Source organism: Poecilia mexicana, unplaced genomic scaffold, assembly GCF_051168715.1.
Source record: "Poecilia mexicana isolate PSO_F unplaced genomic scaffold, ASM5116871v1 scaffold_18, whole genome shotgun sequence".
Lineage (NCBI taxonomy): Eukaryota > Metazoa > Chordata > Actinopteri > Cyprinodontiformes > Poeciliidae > Poecilia > Poecilia mexicana.
Genome location: NW_028263387.1, coordinates 22,646,887 through 22,659,590, shown reverse-complemented (window position 1 = coordinate 22,659,590; position 12,704 = coordinate 22,646,887). Strand labels below are relative to the sequence as shown.

Below are 12,704 nucleotides of genomic sequence, written 5' to 3'. Positions count from 1 at the left end.
AAGAGCTGAACAGCTTCTTTAATTAAGAGAAAATGATGTAATAAAAAACACACACACACATTCACACAAACACCAGACGGCTGGGCCATCTGCAACAGCTGTGAGTCACTGATGGTGGCGGGTGGCCCACCTACACAGGTCTGCATTATAATTACATGCATACAGATACATTTAAAACACACATACCTCCTTTGACATGCACACAAAGGAGCAGCAGCTGGAAACTTTTTTTCCGTTTGTATTTTTAATTCTTCTTTAAAATATTCAGCAGCACTAAAAATCACCTGGAGATGCTGAGAGATTTTGCTCCGTCATCCAACTTGATGCGTCCGAGAAAAGGTGCAATTAATTAATGCTTCGGATCTGCGTTCGTACTTTCTGTTTCCGGTTGTGCACCCATGTGTGTTTTAAAAGGACAGGGAGCATTAATGGAGGAAGAGGTAACTAGACTCCAGAGCTGTGGAGGGTTCATAGCTGAATTTAGAATTAGGAGGGAAGCAAAGCTTGAGAAAATGCGGCGAGGCGAGGAGGAAAATGGCAGGAACGAAAAAGGAAGGAAAAAAAGACAGCTTTTAATGTTTTACAGAAAAATCTTCACCAATTTAAGCTTGTTTTATAGAGAAAAGTAAGGATCTTCCGGTTAATACTACAGCTGAACATATAAAAAGTATCACTGTATAAATGTATGGTTGATGTGACTTTATACATGAGTATCCAAGAGTCTGAAAAGCCTGACAAACAGATGACTCATCCATATTTTGAAACTGTTAGGACTGGTCGCATTGTTCGACCCGTCAGTAGGTTTATGTAAGTCGGTTAGTGTGAGTTTGAATTGAATATTAAAAGTGTATCCTTTTAGTATTCCTCTGTCAAACAGCTTTACAGTTTGACGGAGCACAACTTTGTTTTTAGTGTGTAATTCAGTCAAAGTGTTGGTTATGAGACGTGATGGGACTCATTTGGCATTTCAGAAATGCTAATTTATATGTTTCCCTAATTCATTGTGTCAAAATGTTTTGTAATTTTGACAAATTCAGGCGATCAGAGTACACGGGTTTTATTTTAGCAACATTATCGACGTGAAGTTTGTCAGAATTTGTTCATTTATTCTTTGAACTTGTTTTTAGTCTTGAAGTTATTTCTCCAGACATTTACTGGTGTTTTAAGTTCTGTTAATCTGATTGGCTGCTCTTGGCAGTTGGTGGTTACTATAGCAACCAGTAACTGACAGCTCCCCCCCCCCTTCTTTTCTGTTGCCGTCGGTAACTGTGGTGCAGAAGCTGCTGGACTGATTTTGTTAGACTGAATACAGCGAACCTGAATGTCGTGAAGTCAAACTGACTGCGTTTATTCCTTTTCTTCTCCTCCCACTCCCCTCTTCTCTCTCTTCCTCCTCCTCTCCTTCCAGTACAACTCCTCTCGTCCAAGGGAGGAGTGGGAGATGTGGCACCCGACGCTGATCGCCGAGGCTCTGTTCGCCATCGCCAACATCTTCAGCTCGCTTAGACTCATCTCCCTCTTCACAGCCAACTCCCACCTCGGCCCTCTGCAGATCTCTCTGGGGAGGATGCTGCTGGACATCCTCAAGTTTCTCTTCATTTACTGTCTGGTGAGGCATCATCAGGACTGCGCACATGGAACAGAAAGCTCATTAGGTGTTGCTTTTTTTAATGACTTCCTGCTAATCGCTGCTAACTTTCCGATTTCCATTCATATATCTCGGTTGTCGCTCTCACACCAGTTTAGCGGACCTAATAGGCTTCCAGTGTTTCCTGTTAACATTCAAACAACAGAAGAAAATGACGTTGCCTGGAAAATCAATCAGTTGAGTTTATTTGTACGGCACCTTTCAGCAACAAGGCAGTTCAAAATCATAAAAACCAGAGGTGGGTAAAGTACCTAAAAATTGTACTCAAGTAAAAGATATTTGGTAAAATTTCTACTCAAGTAACTGATCAAATTATCAAACATTTAATATTTAAAAATGACATAACCAAAACATAACGTTAAGTGGAAATTTTGGTATTTTAAGGATCATAATGACAACAATTCATATAAGTAGCAAAAAATAAAATCAGGCAAAATAAACTTTTTCCAAACCAGTTTCTTTCAATAAAAAAACTTGAACTTTAACAAAATCAGCAGATGTGTGTCTGGTGAATTTTTGGTGAAAACATGTTTGTTTTTCATTCAGGGTAGAAAATCCAGAAGTTTTACTGAAGAGTAGAAATACTTTTCTGGAAGGTTGACACATTGTGCTAAGCGGTTCAGTGATTTATAAACCAACAGCAGTATTTTAAAGTGTATTCTCTGAGCTACAGGGAGCCAGTGAAGGACTGTAGAACTGGGTGATGTGCTCCATCTTCCTGGTTTTAGTCAGAACTCCAGCAGCAGCGTCTGGATCTGACAGATTTTTTAGGGAGACCTGTGAAGACACTGTTGCAGTAATCAACCAGAGATAAAAGCATTGATGAGTTTCTCTAGATCGTGCTGAGACATCAGTTCTCTAATTCTGGAAATGTTCTTCAGGTGATAGAAGGCCGACTTTGTAACTGGGACTTTATGGCTCTGAAGGTTCAGATCAGAGTTCATCACTACACACCCAGATTTTATCTCTTTTGATTCGTGCATCCTGAATCCTTGAATTTAAAGCTCACAGATGCTGCAGGTCTGCTTCACGCCGGTTAGGATTTATTAATTCTTTCTCAAGGGAGCTCCTGACCTAAAACTCAGTTCACATGTGGGCTGCTTCGCCTCCCTGTGGGCTCCAAAACAATCATAGTGAGCCTGAGGCTCCAACTCTACGTCACTGCAGCTTGCTTTTGTTCTGTTTGAGATCAAAGCTGTGCTTAAAAAGAGCCTGCAGGGATGCACACTGCAAAAACACAAAATCTTACCAAGTATTTTTAGTCCAGCTTGAAATAAGACAAAATTAACTTAAATATGACTTTTCAGCCAGATATAAACTTGTTTTAAGTAAATAATTCCTTAATATGGATGGAAAAGCACCAGTTCTGTTGGCAGATTATTTCACTTATTACGTGGGGGAAATATCTTGTCATAAGTGAAATAATCTGCCAGTAGAAGTAGATCTGGGTTGCTAGGTGACGGGCTGGGCTTGGCTGGGGTTGCTAGGTTACGGCCCCAGTGGAACTAGTACTTTTTATTCAATATTAAGGAATTGTTGACTTAAAACAAGCTTCTATATCTTGCTGAAAAGTTACTTGTAAGTTGATTTTAGCTGAAGAAAACAGATGGAAATGTGCATTTTTGTGTGTCTTCGTGCGTAGGTTCTGTTAGCGTTTGCTAACGGACTCAACCAGCTGTACTTCTACTACGAGACCAAGGCTTCAGAAGAACCGAACAACTGCAAGGGGATCCGCTGTGAAAGGCAGAACAACGCCTTCTCCACGTGAGTACAGGCTACCTGTTCACAATTATTAAATGACATTTCAGTCAATAAAGTAATTTTGAATTAAATAGAAATATTTAATGTCATAATAAGATAGTAAATTAGGGCAGAAGTGCATTTCCAAATCTTTTTATTGTTTTTTCTTACAATATAAAGCTTTTGAAACCAGTACTTAAAGTATTTAATGTTAGGACAGTACTTGACCTATAAATGGATCAACAGAACTATAAAGCTTAAAGCACGTTTGCTTTTCATTCAGCAAAGTAACTCCAGCTTTATTTCAAAGTATTATTCAAGAAGGAGAAAATATGGTAAATTAAATTTATTCCTAGAGGTACAGCTTTTTATAAAAGTTACTCAAGGTAACTGGTTTCTGCCCACGTCTGATGGTTTTAACTGGGAATCAGAAACATGTTTAGTGAAATGTTTCCATACTTTGGCCTTAATATCTCCTGGTGATAATCAGGCGCCCTCTAGTGGACAACTGCAGATAAAAAAATTTAGTTTGACTCATTGAAAGTCTCATTTTACCAGATAAAGATGTGGACATTATTCTAGTATTTTAGTGTTGAACCTGTGTGAGAAATAACTCTTCAAAGCGTGTGAAGGTTTCGCGAAGTGAGACGTCGGTGTGGCAGCGCTGCAACCCGGACAGGAAGCAGCGACGCAGAGTGCTGCTGCTGAGGGAGGCAACAGCAGAGTCAGTGGGATGAATTTAGATGAGGAAAGTGGTTTGTTTTGGATAATAGTGTCATTGATCTGTTATCGACTCCATTACAGTAAAAGATGCGGTACAATAGCTGTGAGGTGAGCAGGAGCTAAAACAACAGATCACACCCTCAACCTTACATTGTACAGTTTCTGCTCCATTAGCGACGCAAAGAAAAGATCATTTCTTAAAAAAATGTAGTCATCACCACATTATTTTATTTCTGCACGAGATGAATGTTGCATTTGTTCTGCTGAACCTAAAGTCTTAACTCTTTCAGTGAGACATATCAGGTTGAACTTTGCTCCGCTCTGAATTATGTAAAGTAAGATACTTACTTTATTTATGCCTCTGTTTTAATCCTCAAAGGAAAATTTGCCCCTCAAACTTGAACAATAAATTGGATTTCTGGTTAATGATGCTACTTTCCCACATTCAAATGTATTTAATGGGAGAAAAGTGTGACATTCTCAAAGAGCAGCGCCATTTGTGACGCACAGTTAGTGTTCCCAACCATTTCTGGTTGGATGGAAATAAGTTTCTCATGAAAGATACCAAAGTTTTGCACAAAAGTCAAGTTAATTTGTGTGTCATATTTAATCAAAAAGGCAGCTCAAAGGGCTTTTCATCATAAAGACATGAAACAAGCAATAAACATTACATTTTGTCAAAAACTTTCATAAAAACGGCAAGCAAATTATCAAATTATATGACAAAATGAGACTGTTTTCAAAAGTGTTTTTGATGTTGATTTGAAATTTGAGGTAATCACAGAAATGTTTTTCAGATGAAATACCAACTACACTGTCTGTTGTCAAACTTTATAACCTCCTGCTTTTTTCTGTGGGTTTATGTGCGCCAGACATCAGATCGATATCGTGTTTTTCATTAAGCATTTAAAAATAACTCTATGTTCAGATCCACATTCTGACTGATACTTTGAAAGATGTTAACAGAGTGTCTGCACATCCTTAAAAAGTCGTATATTCATGTATCGAACATTAAGGCCTTAAAAAGTCTTAAATTCATCTTAAAAAGCCTTTAACGTCTTAATCACAGGTCTTAAATTTAGTCTTTATAGGACTATTTAATATTGTATATTATATTTATTTTTGCTTGTGGTATTTTTCTATTGCATTCGTACTTTCTGTGACTCGCTAACTAGCTGCTAATATGCTCTTGCTAGCTAGCTAGCTTTTTGGTTCTAGTGCAAATCCATCGCCAGTTGGCTGGACGAATTTTTATTCAGAGTGGTCTTAAAAGGTCTTAAATTTGAGTTGCTGAAAGCCCTGATTAAGCACCGATAGAACTAGAAATGATCTTGTTGCTCCTCTCGTGGTTTAACTCTGGTGCATCAGCTCTGATTGGCTGCTGCAGGACCAGAAGCTGTGGGACAGAAATCAGCGTCACGCTGAAGCCAAATGAGCATGCAGCGCGCCGAGGAGACAGCTGAGATGACGCATTATGCAAACGGAGTGATTGCAGTCCCGCAGGCAGCGCGGTCTGCATCATTATTCATGAGTTTACAATGCAAGGATTATTTCCTCTTCTCTGTGTGTGTGTGTGTGTGTGTGTGTGTGTGTGTGTGCGTGTGTGTGTGTGTGCGTGTGTGTGTGTGTGTGTGTGTGTGTGCGTGCACGTGCGTGTGTGTGTCTTTCACTCTCTAATTCACACACTTATCATGATTTTGGAGGTTTTTTCACAGGATCACTTCCTGTTTCTGCTCAGGTGTCTCATCTCCCTCCTCCTCCTCTCACTCATCTGTACTTCACACACTTATCACTACTAATGTGTTAGATTGCTTCACACAGGCAGCATTCATACTTGTGTGCGTCTCTCTCTTCTTTCCCTTCACACAACCCTGTAAAATCTCTCATTTTCTTTCACACTGCGGTCCCTCGTCTATTTACTTTTACACAAAGCTCTCTTTCTCTGGGGTTTGCAGACTCTGCTTGATCAAACCAAATGAAACATCTCAGTTGTAAACATTGAAATAATTAGTTCAACAATTAGTTTTACTGATTATCGAAATGCATTTTAACCTCAGAATTATTGAGGTGTGTTATTCTGCACAAAGTTGTTTTATTAGAAAAGCGACAGAAAAGTTTTAATTTAAATTTGATTATATTTTGGTTAGAATCAACTGCTCTAAATCTGAAGTTAAATAAAAATCTATTCAGATATATTTGGATCTGGTGATGTTTATTTATCTGCTTCTTGTTTTACATAATGTTTGTCCTTTTTTATCTGATTTTTATATGAATTGTCAGGCATCTCATGTACTTTTTCCTGGTCCATCATCCATAACTGCATTATTCTTTTATGGATGGAGTCAAAAACATTTTACTTTGTTTTTGCCCCAGACTTTGCAGAACCTGCCTATCACATGTTGAAATTGTGATAGGCAATAGGAAATTTTGCTTCTAAAACTGATTTGATTGGACGCTGGAGAAGACTATTGTTGTGTTCAAGCTGCGCTAAAAAGAGTTAGCCTGCTAGCGAATGTATTCAAGGCTAAATTAGCATCTCAATGCTAAATATGTAGCAGCTAGCACAGACGTCCCAAACACTACGTCCAACTACATTGTCTGCTGTCAAACCTTATTACCTATTTCTTATTTTGTAGGTTTGTGTGTGGGAGAAAATGTTCATTAAGCATTTAAAAATAACTCCATGTTGAGATCCACGTCCTGACTGATACCTTTAACAAGGTGTTTGTTTTTGATTTTTAAAAATAGGTTAATCTTTAATATGTTAATCATACATCTTAAACTTTGTTTTGGCAGAACTATTTAACCTTGTATTTTTTTATGTATTTATTTTATTCAGTTTTTTTTGTCAGGTGAAAGTTTGAGTCAGACTCAATCATCTTCATTGCGTTCTGTAATTCAAGATGGTTGAGGCTACTGCTAACTACCTGCTAATATAGCTACCTACGAAGATTTATTTATTTATTTTGCCAATTTGCTGGACAAAATTTGTACATTTCTGTAGTGATGCAGGTTTCACATCCCATTCATAATTGTCTTAAAAGGTCTTAAATTTGGTCTTAAACAATTCTAAAACAGCTAAATAAATGATCAGAGGTTCCTAAATACTGATAACCTAAATAACATTTAAAACTATAAATATCTTTGTTGTTGAGCTCATATGTCTATTTAGTCAGTATTTAGCAACACAAAGCTCCAGTTTTTAGTCCTCAGTCTGCTGGAAAACACACAGAAATGTTCTTGTTCCTACAAAAGACGAGCGCCGTACAGTGGAGTGAATTAACTCCACGAGGTCGGTTTGCCGAGTGTAAACACACGGGCGCGCTTTGTTTTCTGACACAGAAAAAGTGAATGCAGCAACACACACTGCGTCTCTTCTCGGCTCACCTCCCACATAAACTGCAGAAGTATAACAGTGAAATGACTGAGTGGCTGCGAGGATCAGCTGGAGCAGTTTATGACTCGGCTTAGTGGAGTGAGAGATGAGAGGAGAGGAAGAGGAGCCAGCTGGATGAGAGAGGAGGAGGAGGAGGAAGATGGGGCTTTTTGGGAAAGTCGCTTGTAGAGTTAAAGGATGATTGTTTAAAGCTCTAAAAGCTTGTCTTTTTGGAAACACTTTATCCAGCTGGATCATAAACATGATGTAACAACAAACATGAAGGAGTCTTCAGAAATCTTTGTTGTCATTCGATAAATAATGACTCTTTTAGTGCAAAGTTCATACTTTTAATAGATTTTTAATGGAAGTTTTAATAGAACTTTGCGTTAAAAGTGTCATTATTTACCAAATATGGCAAAGTTGATGCTTTTAATGCAACTTTTAATGCAACTGTACATTAAAAGTGCCATTATTTACAGAATGACACTGTATGACAATGGTTGAAAACATTCAAGTGTTGCCATATTTTTTCATTCGACCTTTTTCTGTCCTACCATCACCAACATGAATGAGTGGAGATCGTTAAAATCTTTTGGGACTTTAAGTATCGAGTTTTTGCTCAGATGAAACTAAGGCTGCATTTAAAACCCAAATCTGATTTGTTTTATTATTATTATTATTATTATTATTATTATTATTTGTCCATATCCAACTTTTCACAGAAGAGTAAATGGTTCCATTCTAATCTTTTCTCGCCCCAAAAATCTGATTTGTCTGTATGTGGTACTAAATCAGATTATTTTCAAAGTGCCTGCAGTCAGTTGGTCAGATCGCATTTAACCCGACTTTTATATAATCATGAAATTCTGTTCCACTGATGTGCATCACAGCATCACAGTCCCACCACAAAAGGCCGTTGTTGTTAGCTGTGCTTTATTTTTCTTAACTTCCTTTGTCTTGCTATGATTTTGTGACAAATAGTGCTGAGCTCGTCATACGAACTAGTTCTCAGTCCAACACTCCAAACGGCGGCTGTGGATGATTTAATGGAGAAGTGTTGTTGTGAAGATGTGCTGGAAAGAGCAGGAGCTTCTTAAAGAGACAGAGGCCCAATTTCAGAGTCGTTTTTGATATATATGTATAGTCTTTTTATATAACTAAAAGTAACAGTTACTTGATTGTGCTATAAATTGATACTATGTAACAAGAAGAGACATAAACTGCCTCTTTAAAAAAAAAAAGTGATAAAAAAGAGTCATTTGATTTTGCCAGATGTATAAATATATCTTAATATTTACCAGGTTGATCTGGTGTAAAGGAAACAATGAATATGTTAAAAATCACCTGATCCTCGCAGTCGGCTATGGTGAAAGTTTTCTCTTCCAAAAACCCTTGGAGCCTCGTTGAGAGTGTTTGGCATTTGAAATATGACGATAAACCCGTTTACTTCCTCTAGAAAGCATACATTAGTCCAAATATATTTCCAAATTAACACAGAAATTGTTGATATGATAAAAATCAAACCTAGATCGTATGGAAAACCTGTAGGATGAGCTGAAACGAAGAAAACAAAACACCTGAATCATAATTGGACTCAAACTGATGCCTGAATTTGACTGACAGTCAGTTTGACTGCCTGAACCAGGCGGTCGCTATCTGCTGTGAAATGTCTATGAACGGCACCACGAGGCGAAAAGTGGGGAATAATTGAAATAATGAAACATAAAATGATGGAGTTTCATCCCTTTCTCTTCTCGTCCTCCCATCTTTCCCGTGTCATAACCCACACAATATCACGCTCGGCTGCTTCGTTCGCCGTTGATTTAATTCCCATCTTTTCTCCCTCTATTTCTCTCCTCTCTTACTCAACACACCCAGCCTCTCACCTCTGTGACTTACAGATTTCACCTCCACACACTGTCGCTCCATCACTCAGATGATGCTCTGAGGGAGAAAAACAGCCTGCGCACCGACTGATCAAATGTTCCTGCAGCGCAACAATCCTGCCGTTCACCACAACCAGAATAAACGCTGCATCCCTGAATATTTTATGCAGCATAAATATAGAAACCCCCCCCGTCTGTGTCGTTCTCTTGATGTAGCGTCGAGCGCCGCCAATTGTTGCTTCATCAAAAATTCAGCAGCCGCAGTTGTAACAGTGACGGCGGCACAAAGAGACACGCGAAGGCAAGCAGGGGACAGAGAGAAGCGAGGAAAGATGAAGGATGGAGAAAGAGATCAGGGAGGGAAAAACGACAACAACTCAGAAAGCAGGAGGAAGACATGGAAAATATGGAAATATGGAGCTGCCTCAGAGTCGAGATCAGCAAATTTTCTACTTTTGTATCTCAGTAAAGCGACTTAACGAGCTTCTTGGTTTAACAGGCCGGGAGGTTTTAGGCGAGGATGTTCAGATTGTTTTGGCGTCCAAACTTTTTATCGAATCAAGAAAATAACAAAGCCGAAACTTCTTTTTATTATTTGGATTATTTTTTTTTCTATAGGAAAAGGACGTCATTCAATGTAGATCCAAACCTTAAAATGAATTTTCCCTGTTTGTTCACTGCAAAAACACAAAATATTTCAGTTCACTTGAATTAAGACAAAACTAACTTAAAAGTAACTTATCAAGATATAGGAGCTTGTTTTAAGTAAATAATTCATTAATATTGATGAAAAGGAACCATTGGCAGATTGTTTCACTTATAACTTGGGGAAATTTATCCGCACTTTAATATTAAGGAATTATTTACTTAAAACAAGCTTCTATATCTTGATAAGTTACTTTTAAGTTAGTTTTTTCTAAATAAAATATATCCACTAGAAACTAGACCAAGACGTCCAGTTTTCAAATTCTTTTGGGTCGCTTTCTTTCAAAACGGTTCCCATAAATAGCCAGGTCTAATAAATTAAATTAAAAGCTGATTAATAAAATAATCTGCACAATATTTGTAGTTCATACAATGTGCTGTCTCCAGAAATAAGGTAGAGTACAGAAGTGCACAGGAATATTCTGTATTTTTCCTTTTGTTGCCTTCAGAAATGGAATAAAATATGGAAAAGCATTGTTTACAAGCTTTATTTCTCATAATTTCTAAAGATGACTGTTTAAATTTTAAAATTTCTCAAAAATCAGATAAAGATGGTGTCACAGCTTTGAATGTCATGTTTTGACCATTTATTATTGTTTTACTTTAATAAAAACCCTGTGAGAGCTCAGAGTTGTGGACATTTGACTAACCAAGGTGTTATTTATGGTTCATCCTCTTAGTTTCTCTGCAGATCTTTATGTTAATGCCACATTAATTGTCGTCTTTCTGTTCCCTTTCAGGTTGTTTGAGACTCTCCAGTCGCTCTTCTGGTCCATATTTGGGCTGCTCAACCTTTACGTCACCAACGTGAAAGCTCGGCACGAGTTCACCGAGTTCGTCGGGGCGACGATGTTCGGGACGTACAACGTCATCTCTCTGGTGGTTCTGCTGAACATGCTCATCGCCATGATGAACAACTCCTACCAACTCATCGCTGTGAGTTACAACCTGAAGGAACTGCAGCTCCTCTAGTCAGGAACATGACTAAACAGAGGTCACAGTGTCCACAAATGTTTAATAATTACTTCTAAATGGTTTATTGTGTTTTTCAGCTGGAGGCCAAACACTGCAAAAATGCAACATCTTATCAAATATTCTTGTCTAGTTTTTAGTGTAAACATCTTGGAGTAAGACAAAACTAACTAACAAGTTAATTTTCAGCAAGATATACAAGTCAATAAGTCCTTAATATACATTAATAAGTGACAGTTTCATGGTTTTAAGTAAAATAATATGCTGAAAAGTAATGTGTAAGTTAGTTTTGTCTTATTTGTAATGTTCTAAGATATTTGCACCAGAACTAGACAGATAGATATACATGATAAGATTTTATGGGTTTTTTTGTGTACTCACATTTGCAATAAAATATTAGATTGGTTCTGGGATCTTACCTGGGCTCCTTTACCGCTGTTGACGTTTTTGATTTTGAGGCAACTCAGTTGTGGTTGTTTTCATTCAATAAGAAACTCACACAACAAATCACTAAAAAACATACTCCACCATCATTTTCCTACCACTTCCTGTTGCCTTCTTCTTCGTCGTTTCCAGCAGTAGTAACATCTGGTTGTTGATTATGTGACGATGTGGGGGAAAAAAAAGTGTTTCCATTGTAGTTTTGCCAAATAAACCAATTTGATACGGGAAAGACGACCGCCTCACTTTTATCAACATTTAGTTTTTTTTTTGTTTTTTTTTAATTACCGTGTTTCCATTAAGCAAATTTATTTTCAAAATGTCAAATTGCACAAGTGGTCAACGGAAACGCAGCTCCTGTCACTGTTTGAACCTGAAGACGCATAAAGATCTTCCAGATTGAAGAGTTTTCTCCTGGTTTTGCAGGACCACGCCGACATTGAGTGGAAGTTTGCCCGCACCAAGCTGTGGATGAGCTACTTCGACGAGGGCGGCACGCTGCCCCCTCCCTTCAACATCATCCCCAGCCCAAAGTCCTTCTGGTACCTCCTGATGTGGCTCCACAACAAGCTGTGCAGGAGAGGCCAGCCGCCCGGAGAGGCCTCGCACAAATGCGAAAACCTGCGAGAGTTCACGGTGAGAATCACAAAATTACAGCGTTTCAAATCGCTTCATATCATAATTATTGATTCGTTTTTTTGTTTCAAATATCTGAAATCCTGCCAAATTAGTGACGTGACATTTAATGTTTTATCTGGTTTTCACTCCATTTTGTCATTATTTTATTTTTACACAGTTATAAGGCAAAACCTTAAACTGCTGCTTTGCCAGTTACTTCACAGGCTGTTGCTAGGTAACCAAAGAATGAGTGAGTTGCTAGGTAACCAAAGAATGAGTGAGTCAGTTGATTCCACCAAGCTAGCTTAGTGAGATCGAGAGGCTAAAACCTTTCCTCTGCCTCTGTGCGGTTCTGGATCGGAGTTCAGTGAAATTACTTCATTTTCTTTCAGACATATTATTGATACTTCTGATATTGATCACATGTTTATCACCATATATATTTTGCTATTGATGTATTGTCCAACACAAGATTATAAATACTTGTTTTGCTTCTTTGAGTTACTGTCATTTGCTCGTTTTATCTCTTTTTACTATTATTTTATGAATGTACGTTATAAATAGTCACGTCAAGTTACATCATTCAGTCTTT

The 12,704-nt window shown here is 37.9% G+C and overlaps 1 protein-coding gene across 1 annotated transcript in view; it reads left to right on the top strand.

Moving 5' to 3' along the window:
- The window catches only part of trpc5a (transient receptor potential cation channel, subfamily C, member 5a), a 131,113-nt gene that overhangs the window by 103,323 nt on the left and 15,086 nt on the right, over positions 1 to 12,704 (top strand). Inside the window, exons 12-15 of the mRNA XM_088016255.1 lie at positions 1,409 to 1,609; positions 3,291 to 3,412; positions 10,822 to 11,017; positions 11,921 to 12,130. Coding sequence (XP_087872381.1) covers positions 1,409 to 1,609; positions 3,291 to 3,412; positions 10,822 to 11,017; positions 11,921 to 12,130 — 729 coding nt within the window. The remainder of the gene's footprint in view (positions 1 to 1,408; positions 1,610 to 3,290; positions 3,413 to 10,821; positions 11,018 to 11,920; positions 12,131 to 12,704) is intronic.